The sequence below is a fragment of the Tamandua tetradactyla genome, chromosome 13 (assembly GCF_023851605.1).
Source record: "Tamandua tetradactyla isolate mTamTet1 chromosome 13, mTamTet1.pri, whole genome shotgun sequence".
NCBI classification, from domain to species: Eukaryota; Metazoa; Chordata; class Mammalia; order Pilosa; family Myrmecophagidae; genus Tamandua; species Tamandua tetradactyla.
Window position 1 is genome coordinate 65,044,951 of NC_135339.1, and position 16,955 is coordinate 65,061,905.

General features: G+C 36.2%; 1 protein-coding gene and 1 pseudogene across 8 annotated transcripts in view; both read right to left on the reverse strand.

Annotated features, from left to right (window-relative positions):
* On the reverse strand, positions 1-5,785 carry LOC143654568 (suppressor of cytokine signaling 6-like; annotated as a pseudogene).
* The window catches only part of NT5C2 (5'-nucleotidase, cytosolic II), a 129,154-nt gene that overhangs the window by 20,968 nt on the left and 91,231 nt on the right, over positions 1-16,955 (reverse strand). The window contains exon 1 of one of the 8 annotated variants that reach the window (XM_077125901.1): positions 10,616-12,158. The exons of the other annotated variants lie outside the window; for them this stretch is intronic. Within the exon in view, the coding sequence (XP_076982016.1) occupies positions 10,616-10,688 (73 nt within the window). The 5' untranslated portion in view covers positions 10,689-12,158. Of the gene's footprint in view, positions 1-10,615; positions 12,159-16,955 lie in introns of those variants that run through there. 8 annotated transcript variants of the gene reach the window in all.

Genomic DNA, 16,955 nt, shown 5'->3' on the forward strand with positions numbered 1-16,955 from the left:
AAACAAAACAAAAACAAAAGCAAAAGCTGATTTAAAAACTGTTTTGATGGGCTGGAACAGAGAGACACCATTTGGAAATAGGTATTTACAGGAGTTACTATCCTCCTATGTAGAAGCCTGTGACCATCACTAAAAGTAGCCTAAATGGCCATAATAAAACAATGGTATTGAGGAAAGTTTAAGTACTCTGTATTTACTTTTCTGGTACCATACTGGAATACAAGCCACCTGATTCTGAAAGGTCTTAACCTTTCTTTAATTTGTCTAGTTTGTTTTCTCTAGCACATTTCAAGTTTTTATATGATAGAAACTGAATGCAACTTCGGTGATTAAAATTGAACTCCACCTAGTGAAACAGACTAAAGAACACAAAAATAAACCAGAGCAATCTGATCTTGCTTTTAGGTACCATTTAAGTTGAGTTTGCAGATACCTAACCTCCTATCTGCTTCTGTACCCTTCCAATACCTAAATTTGTCATAGTGATATATACTAAAACCAAATTCCTACTGCTAAACTCTAATCAGATGTATAAATCTGAATAAAAACAAAAAATTTATTTTGATTCTATGGGTAGATAGTAGGCAGTTATAATATTCTGCTTCATAAAGTTAAAAGAAACTACTTGTCTAGTAAAAGAACAGAGCTAATAGATACATCCTTTAAACTTTAGATGTTTATAACATATGCATTATGTATTAATTTTATAGGAAGTCCGTTTCCCCAGTGGCATTTAGGTTTCTGAAAGCATGTGGTTGGACTCCAGCTTCTAGATTTTTTTGTTAAAGAGAGGTGATGCTTAATAGACGAGCAGAAATGATCAAAAGTAATGTCTAAAAGTCCTAAAAGCATTATAACCAGGGGAAACCACCACCAACAATCAGTAAGAAAACAAAAATACAACCCAACCACCCAAGAACAGTCAAATATTTTTATGCTACAAATGTGATCAACATCAACATCCTCTAATTATATAGTTATTAGACTACACAATGTTGGTTCTACAGGACTTAAAGATAAACTAAGTGCAAGTTAGGCTATAACTAGGTAAGGTAATAATTTATATTTTTCAATAAGAAAATTTTAAATAAAATCTTCCAAATTGTAATGTAAAAATACCAGAGGACTTTTTCCACTTTTCAAAACTTTGAAAACCCTAAAGCAATAACACAGGCATGAGCAATAATTTTAACTCTAACCCAATAATTTTATCTCTAATTACAAATGATCTATAAAATACACTGAAAATCTCTAAAAACAACCTCTACTTTATTTTTAAAAGCGAGATAACATGCAGCACTTTTAGTAATATAAAATAAAACAAACCCCAAAATGACTAGATACATAAGTAAGTAAAATAAGTGGAGTTTCAAAGATTATCTATTTCAGTGCACTACAAAAGCAAAATTATATGGTAATTAGATTTATCTGTTTTAAAAAAATACTAAGTGTATTAGAAGAATGTTGATTTTAAAATAAAATTAAAACAGAATTATCTAACTCAACTTGTAACCATCTGAGAATCTGTACACCTGCTATGAGCTTATATTTCAGTAGTTTTCATTTTTAAAAACTGGAAAACTGAAGATTATTGAGATAATTAATAACATTTAAAAATCTTCTTGTATCAAAGGAGCTGTTTACAATTTTTAAAAAATGATATAGCAGATGTATAAATTTTTTCCAAAAATATGAACAGTCACAGCACTCAATTGTTTATACCAAAGGTAGAGGAGCTTAGTTCATGCTGACTGTATACTAGGTATTTAGATACTAAGAACAAAATCCAAATACCTCGGTCCTTGCCCTAAGGGAGCTCATACCTCATGGAGCACAACAGAGGTACACAATTAAAATTTATATTAAATATTAGAAGAACAATAACAATGTGATGAAGGTAGTATAGAGGGACAGAGGAGGAGCCAATTAACCCAGCCCAGGAAATCTTGAAAACTAGGTATGGTTTTTAAAGGTTTATGTAAGTAACTCATTTTTTTATGAGAAAAAAATCTTTAATGTGGAATGAAATTCCACTCCATTTATGAAAATTGGATGTACAATCAAGTTTTACACAAGAAAATGTTGATTAAGATAAAGAAATCACATCTAAAACATTATCCAAAAAGGAAAGGTATAATCAACAAAAATTTGGTATTGTAGGAAACTACGATCATCTAATACTTGAATCAGTTTATTGTCATAAAAGGCAACAACTTCTACACTGGTGGTAAACATTTCTTCAAGATTATCTAATGTAAGGCCATTAAAAAAAAATTAGACAAATCACAAGATGAAAAATTAAACTTTTCATAATAAAAAATGAGCAGAACTGTGCTGGTTTGAAAGGATGTATGTACCCTAGAAAAACCACGTTTTAATCCTAATCCCATTTTGTAAAGGCAGCTGTTTCTTCTAATCCCTATTCAGTACTGTATGTTGGAAATAATTAGGTTATCTCCATGGAGACGTGACTCAATCGGTGTATTTAAACCTGATTAGGTAGATGTGTCTCCACCCATTGCCAGTGGGTCTTGCTTAGTTTACTGGAACCCTACAAAAGAGGAAACAGTTTGGAGAATGCGGGAGATTTGGAGAGAACAGAGAAGAAGGACAGAGCCACGAGAAAGCCACAACAGAGAATGCTGCAGGAACAGGAAGCAGAGAGTCTAGCAGTAGGCAACTTTTGGAAATGAAAAAGAGGGAGCTGGAGAGGAAACGAGCAGATGACACTGTGTTCATTATGTGCCCTTGCAGTCAAGAGAGAAACCCTGACTGTGTTTGCCACATGCCTTTCCACTTGAGAGAGAAACCCTGAACTTCGCTGGCCTTCTCGAATCAAGGTGTCTTTCCCTGGATGCCTTAGATTGGACATTTTATAGACTTGCTTTAACTGGGACATTTTCTTGGCCTTAGAACTATAAACTAGCAACTTATTAAATTCCCCTTTTTAAAAAGTCATTCCATTCCTGGTATATTGCATTCTGGCAGCTAGCAAACTAGAACAAGAACCTTAAGCAAAGGATGTGTTGTAAAAGTATGTTGCTGATCTACTTTTCATAACCCCAAATTATATTAATTCATATATTCTAAATAAATCTTTCTAAAACATAAAATTAAAAAAATCACTTTCAGTGTATAAGTAATTTCTATTCTTATACACACTTATACACACCATTGTTCAATGCTACCCTTTGAAAATGGGTCATTTAAACAGACATAATTTTCATTCTGTTTCATTCAACTTTACTTAAGGTTGAATAAAACACATGAAATATGCTTTTAAGCATAAAAATCACAGTGGACATCAGCAAAGGACTTGTAGGGGATTAAGGGAGAATCTCATAATTCACACTGTGATTATTTTGCGCATTAATGAAAGATAATTCACACTTCTAAAACTTCAAGACTTCCTTTTTTAAAGAACCAAAATAAACCCAAGATAACTTGCTGGCATTTTCTCACTTACAAACACATTGACTACTCTCTTTTATACATAAAACTGAAATAGTTATGGTAACAAAAGATACTGAAAGCAATGAAAGGCTGTAAACTGTATTTCAATCTCTTTGACTTGTTTCCAAAGTACAAGATGTGGGGTTTTCATAATTGTTTAGTAGTGCTTCTTCTGTAAATAATCCTTCATTTTGTTTGGCAAAGGCACTTTTAGAATTAAATCTTGTGCTAGTTTGAAATGATGTATGTACCCTAGGAAAAGCCATGTTTTTAATCCTAATCCCATTTTGTAAAGGCAGCCATTTCTTCTAATCCCTATTCAGCATTGTATATTTGAAACTGTAATTAGATTTTCTCCCCGGAGATGTATTTAATCAAGAGTGATTGTTAGGCTAGATTAGGTGGTGTGTCTCCACACATTTGGGTGGGTCTTGATTAGTTTACTGGAATCCTATAAAAGAGGAAACATTTTGGAGAAAGATGTCCAAAACGACATCCATGAGAAGCAGAGTCCACCAGCCAGCGACCTTTGGAGATGAAGAAGGAAAATGCCTCCCGGGGAGCTTCATGAAACAGGAAGCCAGGAGAAGAAGCTAGCAGATGATGCCATGCTCACCATGTGCCCTTCCAGATGAGAGAGGAACCCTGACTGTGTTCACCATGTGCCTTTCTCAGTGAGAGAGAAACTCTGACTGTGTTCGCCATGTGCCTTCTCACTTGAGAGAGAAACCCTTGGCCTTCTTGAACCAAGGTATCTTTTCCTGGGTGCCTTTTATTGGATATTTCTATAGACTTGTTTTAATTGGGACATTTTCTCAACCTTAGAACTGTAAACTAGCAACTTATTAAATTTCCCTTTTTAAAAGCCATTCCATTTCTGGTATATTGCATTCTGGCAGCTAGCAAACTAGAACAAGTCTATTTTGGTATAATGATGCATAACAAAACAACAAAGGTACTGCAAAGAATGTACCTGCAGGAACCATGATAAATCTGACAGGGTAAGTGGCAGATCTAGGCAGCTGAGACCTTGAATAACCTTTCAGAGTCCCTGACTGAAAGTTCAATCAGATCAACTATAGAAGTATGTCCGTCCACATCTGATTGTTCATAAAAGCTAAACCTAACATTTAAGGGTTCTATTTTTGTGTAAAGTGTTTTGAAATTGAGCAAAAGCTCAAATTTAAAAGATAATGGTCAGCAGAAGTATCCCAAACAAGAAAAGAACCATCTGGCAAACTTGCTAGCTTCCCTTCTGCCTCCCAGGGTGTTTCTGGTCCCCGGTACCACCTTTGCTTTTTCAGTTCCTCTGTAAGGCTTGTCACAACCACAGGACCATTACTTTGCACAGTGTCATAAACTCTTGGAGCTCCAAGAGTAGAGTTAGGATCAAAATTCAAATGACAACACACACTTCCAGTCGCATGGGCATTCGTGCTAGTGAGTCCTCTTAAGTTCCTTTAGACTTGATTATTCTGCATTAGAGCTAGCAATGGTATAAGAGTGGAGGGATGTAATCATGACTCACTCTGGGCTCTACAATATGACACTTGTGGTGCCAATCAACAAGCCACTCACAGACTGGTCTACAGAGATATCTGGGGCAGCAACTAGATCCAGGTCTACTTGACTCTAAGCATCAGAAAAAGTGTTCCCTTCCACTTGAGAAGGAGCTGCAGAAACGTTCACGGGAGAACTGTCCAGACAATAACAAAGTGATCCTTCCCAAGGATACATCCCCTCACCTAAAGTCATAGTATACTGAAAGTAGTCTTGAGGCTTAAGTCCAGTAAGTCCAAGGTGAACATGCAAGTCTCCATTTGAGATTCTGAACTCTCTAAGGACATACTCTGTCCTTGGCACATGACTTGATTGAAGAGCGTGGAAATCCTTTGACACTATTCAGTACTGGACTTGAATTGGAAGAATGAACCAAGGCTTTCACCCTTATCTCTAGTTATCTATGGGACATCTGAGACCCAGAGTTAGAGTTCTACAGTTCTGAAAGTCAGCATTATTCCATACAGCAACTCTTAAAAGATGCTGAAAAAGAGATCAGACTTCAATTAGAGATGAGTGAAACGGACTTGGTTAGGACTAAGGTAAATCAGAATAAAGGGTAAAGGATGATACTGATTGTATTTTAAAACTTCAACTTCTGTGTGAGACCAAAGAAAGAGATGTTTATTTGGTACATTTATATTTTCTGTAGCACACTATCTATTTAACCAGTAAGGTCAGTTTATTTAAACAACATATTAACATATTATTCCTAGAATAAGGAATGAGATTTTGTTAATTCTGTAGAGGTTAACATTATACCCTGATACATCCTGGAGTCCTTTGGGCAGAAAATAAAAAAGCATTTGCAAAGTCCCCTTGAGGGACGGGGGGTGGGGGTGGGGGTGGGGGGGAGCTGAGGGGGGGCAAATGTGGAAATATTAAACTTCCCCACCTGGGGAATTCCTGATACTCTCCCAAGCATCACGTTCTCCAAATTTAATAAGCTACACCTTCAAGGCTTGCCTTTAAGAAACTTATTCCTGCAAAAGAGAAGCTAAGCCTACTTATGATTATGTCTAAGAGTCACTCCCAGAAAACCTCTTTTGTTGTACAGATGTTCCTTCTCTAAGCAAATTTTGCAAATAAACTCACTACCCTCCCCCCTACATGGGGCATGACTCCCAGAGGTATAAGTCTTCCTGGCAATGTGGGACAAGACTCCTGGGGATGAAGCTGGCCGGGCATCAAGAAATAAGAAAGCCCGCTTGACCAAAGGGGAAAAAGAAATGAAACAAAATAAAGTTTCAGTGACTAAGAGATTTGAAGTAAAGCCAAGAGGTCATTCTGGAGTTATTCTTATGTGTTATATAGATAGTCCTTTTTAGTTCCTAGTTGTTCTAGTTTGCTAGCTGCCAGAATGCAATATACCAGAAACGGAATGGTTTATAACAAGGGGAATTTAATGAGTTGCTAGTTTACAGTTCTAAGGCCGAGAAAATGTCCCAATTAAAACAAGTCTACAGAAATGTCCAATTCAAGGCATCCGGGGAAAGATACCTTGGTTCAAGAAGGCCAATGATGTTCAACGTTTCTCTCTCAGCTGGAAGGGCACATGGTGAACATGGCGGCGTCTGCTGGCTTTCACATGGCTCTACTAAAAAGGGACTCTCTCCAAAATGTTTCCTCTTTTAAAGGATTCCAGCAAGCAACTCCACCTTCAGTGGGTGGAGACACACCTCCATGGAAATCATCTAATCAAAAGTTACCACCCACAATTGGGTGGGTCACATCTTCATGGAAACAATCAAAATGTTCCACACAGCAATACTGAGTGAGGATCAAAGGGCATGGCTTTTCTGGGGTCCACCACAAATTCAGACGGGCACACTAGTATATTAGAATAGCTAGAAGGAAAGATCTGAAATTGTGGAACTTGTAATACAGTAGTCTTGATTCTTGATGATGTCTATATAACTATATAGCTTTTATGGTGTAACCGTTTAAGTATGAAAACCTTGTGGTTGGCACTCCCTTTACCCAGTATATGGGCATATGAGTAATAAAATAAAGACAAAATTAAATAATAAATAATGGCGAGGATAAAGGGTATAGGATGTATTGGATGTTCTTTTTTATTTTTATTTTATTCATTTTTTTGAAATAATGAAAATGTTCTAAAATTGATTGTGGTGATAAATGCAAAACTATATATCATCACAGAGTTGAACCACTGATTGTAATTTTGGATTGATTATATGGTGTAAGAATATATCTCAATAAAATTACATGGGAAAAAAAACCTTATTTTTTTGTATAAGGTTAATAACAAACGGACTTGGAAGTGCTTATTCCCTAACACAAATCTCTTGCATATTGACAATCTGTTTGGAGGCCCATGGAGTAAGTAAACATTCAAGTTCCATCCCAAGCAGTGAGAGAGATTTCCTGAAATCTGCTTCATGATTAAAACAATGAAAATTTCTGGCCTTTTTGATGAAAATGTCTTCCAAGGTGTGTACCAAAACTTTTCAACATACTCCTTTATGAAACATCTTGTCTAAGAACTTCAAATAGAAGGCATACAGTTTACACACTACCCACAGTCAGTTCAAACTAGTGAATAGTGAATTTGGTTTGTTAAATTTAATTATTACTGCAAGGTGCATCAACTTTATGAAACAATGCTGAGGTACAGACACAAAAGTTAATATTGTCATTGTTTTCTTTAAAAAAAGTTTTCTGAAGTGTCTGAGATGTCTATAGTAACTGTACACAAATACTGCATAATATTTCTTACTGTACACTGTTTTTCTTCACTCCTTTAAATGTCTCTAATGCTAAGTTTGGTGAAGATACACAATTGCTAACGGAAACATGATCTGAGTATCCTGGACTCTAGCACAAGTAAACACACCATGCAAAAATGTTCATTTAAATGTCACGTAAATTGAGTCAATTTCAGTAACAATAAAATGAGATCAGCCGTGAATGTAGTATACATGAGAGGTTAGCGTTCAACCATCCTGGGATGTATCAACTAGTAGTAGGAAAACCCTCTAATATACCAACATAGAAAGCTAGTTTCTCTGGTATTCCTTAACAGCTCTTTATTCCATCTTCTCTTCCATCTTAGGCTTGTTAATGCAAAGTGCTTAGATTTGGTATAATCGTACTTCATCCTCAGTGGTGAGTAATATTGCCTATAAGGGGAAGGTAGGGCAGATATTTCAAAGGAGAAGGGTATAAAATATATTTTTACTCCCACCCAAGTTTTTTTAATTAAAAAAAAATACACATTTGATTTTAGAATTCCAACATTTGGGATAGGGTATTTATATAGTATTCTTGAGGCTATATTCCCTTAATATTTCTAAAAATAAGCAAAAGGAAAACCATGTAAAAGTATCTATATTCCAAGGATGGTTACAATACAAATACAAGAGAAAGATTCATTTTCACCCTAAGGAGGATTTTCATTTTTTTGGAAAAAAGAATGCTCTTTTTGTTTGTAGGCTTTTCTCTTACTGATTTTCCTTCTAGAGGTTAGTGGATAATTTCTGTTCCTCTGACAGCTGGAAGCAACATGAGAAATGGAAAATGACCTGGATTTAAATTCCAGCTATAAGTCTTAGTTTTAGCCTTTAGCAACTCAACTGCTAGCTTCATACAAGTCATTTTACCTCCTGATATGGTGGCCTAATTGTAAAATGGAACTAATAATTCCTACCCCACTATGCTGTTGCAAGCATTAAAAGGAACACCGTATATAACAGATTTACTAGCAGACGGTAGATGTTTAATAAATGTTTTAGTACTTTCCTCCTGACAAACCCAGAGAAACTGTGAAAGAAACTGGATATGGATGGTATCCACTGGTTCTGAAGTGGAAATAAAAAGCTTATTGTATGATCTACTGAAATGGTTCAAAACCTAAAGGTGTTGAAGCTTTAAACAATATTTGATTATACCTCTTTCTGGACCTCTGAACATAAAATTCACAAGAGCCACCCCGCCTCAAAAAAAAACTCCTCTTAATTGAAAAAGAAAAATCAAACGATTTTCCAAAGTTTATACAAATAATGTATTTTTAGAATTCTAAATCAATGTTCTCTCCATATTTGTGAAGGGCATTAAATAAATATTAACCAATACCTTACCACCACCAAGCTAAGTTGCTTTCTTGCTTGGAATCAAGACTTCTGGAAATTGATATATAAATTGATGCATAAATTGCTATTATGTATAAATTATATAAATTGATGTTAACATCATAGATTTTATTATATATTTAAGACTTTCATGCAACTGCAAAGGTCAACTATTTTTTCTACCTGAAAGAATTCTTATTATTTCAAAATGAGGTTGAAGTTGTCAGAAGGTTATCAATGATACCATTATCATAAAGGAAAAAAAATTAAATAAAGATCTTTTCTCTGAAATCTATTTCCTCCAACTTAATCCTGTCAACTTAATTCCTTCTCTGGGAATTCTGCTTTATTTCCATAGAAACATACTCTGATGCCAAAATACCTTGTATACTTCAGTACAAACAACTGGTCTTTTAAGTTCATGATCATTTGGAATACTTTTTTAAAAATTCAAAAACAAAAGAAAGTTAAATATTATACTGCCATTTGCCTAGCATTCTAGGTTTTTCCACAATATGTAGGCGTGCAAATGAGTTTAATATTGATATTTTTCTCCTTGTTCCTCAGATTCTCACTTAGAGCCGAAGTTTAATATATTAATACCATATTTTTGTATCACCAATCAGAGGAAAAGAACACTTTTCATTGCACCAATCGTTTTACACACATTATTTCCTTTCATCCTTTTACTAATAACTTATATCCCTTCCTCCTCCATTCTTTTGTTTTTTTATTAAATAAAGAGACTGTGACTTGGGGAGATTAGGTTTCAGGCTGGAGGCCAAGAGCTAGTACAAGTCAGAGCTGTGAAATCCAGGTATATCATAGTGTGAGGTTTTTACTTTTTCCTCCATACCACATAGTCTCTTGGGTAAGGATAAAAATAACACTGGGTAGTCTAAACTCAAGAGTGTATGGGGGATTATTCTGGCTTTTTAATTTTGTTAAAATCACTTCTTGGGCGGGCCATGGTGGCTCAGCATGCAAGAATGCTTGCCTGCCATGCCAGAGGACCCGGGTTCGATTCCCGTTGCCTGCCCATGTAAAAAAAAAAATCACTTCTTATACCCATATTACTTTTTTTTTAACTTTATTTATTGTATAATATAACATATATAAAAAGCAAAGAAAGAGAAAAGCAATAGTTTTCAAAGCATTCTTCAACAAGTAGTTAAAGGACAGATCCCAGAGTCTGTCATGTGCTACCATGCCATCACCTCAGATTTTTCCTTCTAGTTGCTCCAGAAAATAGGCTTGAAGGAATAAATATTTTTTTTATCATTACAATCAACTTTTTTTTTCTTATTTGTGAAAAATAACATATATACAAAAAAGCAATAAATTTCAAAGCACAGCACTATAATTAATTAGTTGTAGAACAGATTTCAGGTTTTTTATGGATTACAATTCCACAATTTTAGGTTGTTACTTCTAGCCACTCTAAGATACTGGAGATTAAAAGAAATATCAACTTAATGATTCAGCAATCATACTCATTTGTTAAACCCTACCTTCTCTGTATACCACCACCATCACGTTTGATCTTTCTATTCCACTCTTTAAGGGTATTTGAGCTATGGCCATAGCTTTTTCATGTTGGAAGGGGCTGTCAATTATATGGGGTAGGAAGACGGAACTAGCTGATGTTCTGGAAAGGCTGGGCCCTCTAGGTTTCAGGATTTATCTGGTCCAGGGACCCATCTGGAGGTTGTAGGTTTCTGGAAAGTGACCCTAGTGCATGGAACCTTTGTAGAATCTTATATATTGTCCCTGAGTGTTCTTTAGAATTGGCTGGAAAGGTTTTGATTGGGGTTTGGCAAATTATGATAGGTAGCAATGTCTAACTGAAGCTTGCATAAGAGTGACCTCCAGAGTAGCCTCTCGACTCTATTTGAACTCTCACAGCCACTGATACTTTATTAGTTACACTTCTTTTCCCCCTTTTGGTCAGGATGGAATTTTTGATCCCATGTTGCCAGGACTAAACTCATCCCTGGGAGTCATCTCCCATGTAGTGGGAAGGGAAATGATTTCACTTACATAGCTGGGCTTAGAGAGAGTGAAGCCACATCTGAGCAACAAAAGAGGTCCTCCAGAAGTAATTCTTAAGCATATCCACAGGTAGGCTAAGCCTTTCCGCTACTCACATAAGCTTCCAAGAATAAGTCTCAAGATCAAGGGCTTGGCCTACTGATTTGGGTACACCCAGATTACTCTTATTTAACAGTTGCTGGCTAACATTTTGCTTCTTAAAAGAAATTTTAAGATTAAAATTTTAGCAGATTAGCAGTCTGTGAGATGGTAATCTGTAACCATGAGAAAGCGAAATAAGTATTTTGTGTCATTCATTAAATGATTGTATGATTTATCCTGGGGAATGCATTTATACATCTGACTCTTCTGTCTATCCCACATAGATAAGGACCACAAACACAGAATCGGGGGTCTGGAAAGGGCTTGCATTAGGGCAACTTAATAAAAGAAATAGGAAACCAGAGCACCCTAGGTCAACTTAAGGAAAAAAGAAGCCTCCAAAAAAGGGTAAAGAAAAACACATATCTAAAAAGGAAGCCAAAAATGCAAAGGACCATACCCTGACATACATCATGTGCAGAAGTTTCTAGAATGATTTTAAGTAAGAGAGGAATGTAAGCAGGCTTGATAGATAATTTTTATATAATACATAGTCCATTCAGTGAAAAAGCTAATAGACATGGTTCACTGTTAACTAGAATCTAAACATTTACTTTTGTATATAAACTCATTAGTACTAGTACACAAACTTGATAAAGCATAATTAATTTGTATAATCCATTAGAGAAAGTGTTCATCTATAATATTACAGAGATAAGGAACTAAATACCAATATTTGTATTAAGTCTATAGGTAGTAGATTTCAGGATTAATATTGGTTTAGTTCCAAGACAATGAGGAGGAATTAGTTTATGTCAATGGTCATGTTTTTGTGGGGGGTGGGGAATTTTTAAAAAATAGAATTGAGTATATATAATCTTAAGTAAAAATGTCAAATAATCTTTATACAGAAATCCTGTAAATAAACTAAAAAATATTAAGAATTCATAGATGGCTTCAATTATAGTAATAGCTGATGATAACAAGATCCTTGAAAAATTGTTTGAAGAAAGGTTAGCATTCAGATCACATGAAGATTATGAGGCTCCCATATGAAAAAATTATGTCACTGAACACTGTTCAACACACTTCCTTAAGGGGAGAAAATGATCACTAAACTATAAACAAAATCATTAAATAAAAAGAATAACAATACAAGTAAGCCCATCAATTTCTCTTTTAACAAACTAACAAGAACAACCAAACTCTGTCCCCTTTCCCTCTTAACATCACTCTGTCAAAGGCCTACATAATTTACTTTAGACGAAAATTACAAGTTTGGAATTATTGTAAATGCATCTTAACATCTGAAGTCATTTATGAATTCTTGTTTTAACTGTCCTCTTCCTCATTTGGTGACAAATGAAAGTTTCAAATGATTATTTACCACTAATTCTATCAAACCCAACATTTGACATAAGGAACATGATTCTCAAAACACTGGACTTATTAAAGCAAATTCTTTTATCTACCAATATGAACTAGCTATTAAAATGTTGAAAAATCAAAATAAAGCAAAACTATGGCACTCCTCCCCCCCCAAAAAGTATTCTGTGGCCTTTTCCAGAAGCCCAAAACCAAAGCCAGTGCCTTATGAAAATAGATTAAATCTCTAAAATTAGATCCTCTCCCCTACATTTCCATGGGAGAGTTTAATATAATTTCCAAATTTAAAACCAAGGAAAATAAAAACAAATTTTGAAAAGCCCCTTGTAGTTGTTTTTCCAGAAAAATTTAAGGCAAATTTAAAGTATGATAAGGTAAGCCATAAGCCAATATATCCACCTTCTCTCAATGAAAATGCCATTTCAAAAGATGACTGCCCTTTGAAATGTGACGTCCTAACCAGACTCTTCAGAACCATCAATCCTGGGCTCATAATATTCTACTTATTTCATCTGATTCTGAAAATTAGTAACTTATGCTGTAAATAACTCCATTTCATTCAGTTTACCAGAATAGCCAATACACATATTAAGCTGGAGAGCAGTTTTAAAGTTTAACTAATCATTTCATTTTATATAAAAGTAAAACATTATTGGATTATTATTCCTGAAGCCCCTCCTCCCAATAAAAAACCAAGTACTCGTTGAGTGTCTTCTATGTAAGGAATAGTAGTATACAAAGTATTAAAACAGCTACTTATTAAGCACTTAATATATACTAAGCTAATACTGAAAAACATTAAAAAGAACAAACAAATTTCTCTCTGAATTCCTTAAATTCTAAAGTCAAGGAAAGAAAAAAAGATCAATGTACCACATTTCAGTCAGCACGTAACACTGTCAAGAAGGTCAGGTCAATAATGTAAGAAAAAATTTAAAAATGGTAACGGTGCTAACGGTTAGAACACAGAAGCAAAACCATCAATACTTAAAAATTATATTCAGAAATAAAAATGGCTATTGCCTAGGTTCTTATACAAATATATAATGTTACAATTACTTTTAAACCACTTTTAAATTTAAGTCTTCCATAGAAAAGAATTCCAAGTGCAGAAATATAAATGTCTTATTAGAGAAGTCAATGAAAACCAAGAAAAACATTAAAACAATGAATGGTAGGCGAGGAATATGCTTCTGACTCAATTTCTATTTGTTACAGCAAATATAAACTAGAATATAGATAAGAGAAATATAACAAGATACAGAACAGTAAGGATGCACATATACATAGGGAAGACACCTCTGATAAAGTTATAGATCACATTATAATTTCCCTATAATGCTGAAATGCAAATTTAAGTAATTTCCAGAACATATAACGCGTTTTAAAATATCAAAGAAATAATAAAGTTATTATACTGAGACAGCATCATCTCACAGTTTCCTTATTTAACAATATAAAAGCTAATGCAAATGAGTAAATAAGCTGTTTCATTACCCCCAAACTTCTTCAAGTTTCTCCTTAGTTCCAAAGGACTGGCTAAGCTTGCCTATAGGCAACCATTTCTGATCTGAAGGTGCTCTGTTGTTCATTTCTAGATTTAGTATAATTCCCTCCCACCCATTTGATTCCACCCTAACTTCTCCCTGATGGCAGTTACAGATTAGTGAATAGATAGCACCCATATTAAGCCAATTCCAGTTGGTAGTAGCAATTATCAATAAAACTAAAACAATAAATCCTCATTATTCAAAGATCCCATGTTCACAGTGTTTTCAGTCACTGTGCAGAGTGGTCAACAACTTGAGTCACACAATGTGCACATTTCCAGTAAGAGTTGAACAAGGTGAGTCTCTGTCTTCTTGTTTCAGCAATAATATACTGTAAACAGGTGTCCATTTCACAGTATATTTAGTACCACTTTTTTTTTTTTGCATTTTTATGCTTTTGGTTGGTGATTTTGCTGTTTAAAACAGCTCCCAAGCACACTGCTAAAGTCTATCTAGCATTGTTAAATATAAGCAACCTATAACGTACCTGATGGAGAATACATGTTAGATAAACTTTGTTCAAGCATGAGGTATGGTCCCGTTGGTCCTGAGTTCAATGTTAATGAATTGACTCCTTATTTAATGAGCTCTAATTACCTGAACCCAAAACACAATTTATAATTAAACTTCCTTAAATGTATGTTCAGAGGCTTTCCTCAAATGTTGCTCTGAATTGTCCTGAAGGCAATGAAAATGTTTCCAAAGGGGGTTAAATGGGGATAATCTCTAAACGGCTAGTGAAACAAAGATCATTTTAGGGAATAATTGTGTGAAAATTTAAGAAGGAAAAAAGATATAAGGTGTCTTTAGAAACATATATAAAACAAGGTTATGGAACTTCCAGGAAGACAACCAACTACAGTGTCTCAAGATTAGCCCTGCTCCATGGAAAGGTTGCAGAGGGGACAGGAGGGTGACTGAGGTGGTGATTCAGAGTACAGCTGACCTGGGAGAGCCTTCTGTATCACATGCAGCAGCCCTGGTTGTGGAGGCAGTCAAGTGAGAGACAGAAGGCTGGAGTCTGGGGGGGAGCCACGGAGCCGTGGAGCCCACGGGAGTGGCACGGACTTGGGCATAGGACTAGGAAGTAAGCCAGGTCGCATTCCATGGGTGCGCTCCCCTCAACGGTGCAGCCCTGTGACTGGCGACTCACCCCACACCCCACGCAGCTGAACCCCATCACCCTATCATCCCATTCCCCGCATTCCAGGCGCCCCATTCCCACCAGTCCCCAGGGCAGGTACCTACCCGACACCCGGACCCCAACCCCAAGTGCAGCTTAACCTCTCCTGCACACCTCTGAAGCACTACCTCCCCTTCGCTGTTCCCTGCAGTCTGTTGCCAGTGCATAATGGTTGCAGGCGCTAATCTCCATACCTAAGCTACCCCCGCCCCCACCCCCAAAGCATCGCACATCCTCACTCCGCCCTCCTTGAGCTCAGCACATCCCTTTATGGCACTCCCAAGTGCACGCATGCGCAGGGGCCCGCAATCACGTCATTCAGCTCTGGGAACCACACTTTACAGCAGTCCTAGACTACACATGCACACAGACCTCAGCCTCACTTCCCAGCTCTGAGAAAATGCCAACCTGTGCAGCCAAGTCACATCCGCCCCCAATCCCCGACCTGCTACCACAGCTCTATGCATGTGCACATAGGGCCCTGTGCCTTAGACCAGCAAACACCAGGGTTACACCAACCCATACTGGTGCACCCGCACAGCAACGTCCTCTCTGGCTGCTGAGCACCCACGTTCACAAACATCAGCATAACATCCCCAACCTGCACTGATACCTGCCCTGAAACAAATCACCATACTGAGTGCTCAACCCCATGCCCTGCTCCCTGCTGTACAACCATCCCGGAAACGCAAGGCCTTAGACTAATGAAAAAAAATCAAGTCCCAAAGTAAATCAATCAAGATATTTATATGCGAAGAAGACAGCAGACGATCACTAAGCATATCACAATGCAGACAGATATAACCCTGCCTAATGATCAAATTAAAACACCAGAAGAGACACAGACATTGGAACAACTAATCAAAGATGTTTATACAACTCTACTTAATAAGTGGGATAGAAAATGACATAAAGGAGATCTACAGGACAGTAGAAGAGAACAAAGAGCAATCTGAAAGAATGAATAGAAAAATAGCGAAAATCAGAGATTAACGACTCTTGACCAAATAAAAACCATTATTTTTTAGAGGCACGCAACACCAGATTTGAGGAGACAGAAGAAAGAATAAGTGATATAAGGATAACTGACTTCAAAAATGAATGTAACTGACTTCAAAAACTCAAAAAACAGTAAATGGCAAAAAAGATGGAAAAAATTCAATGGGAACTCAGGGAAATGACAGACAAAACAAAGTGCGCAAATATAAGAATCACTGGGAAACCAGACGGAGAAGAGAGGATTAAAAGGGCTAGGAAGAGTAGATGAGGATATAATGGGAAAACTTTCCAACCCTCATAAAGGACATAAATATACAAGCTAAAGAAGCCCAAAGAACTCCACACAGAATAAATCCAAATAGGCCTTCCCCAAGTCTCATACTAATCAGTCTGTCAAATATTGACGAGAAGCAGAAAATCCTGAAAGAAGCAAGAGAGAAACAATCTACTACATAAAACGTCAATCAAATAAGGCTGAGTTGAGGCTACTCAACTAGCACCCCGGAGGCAGGAAGGCAGTGGTATGATGTATTCAAGATCCTGAAAGACAAAGACTTTCAGCAAGAATTGTATACCCAGCCAAATTGTCCTTCAAAATTG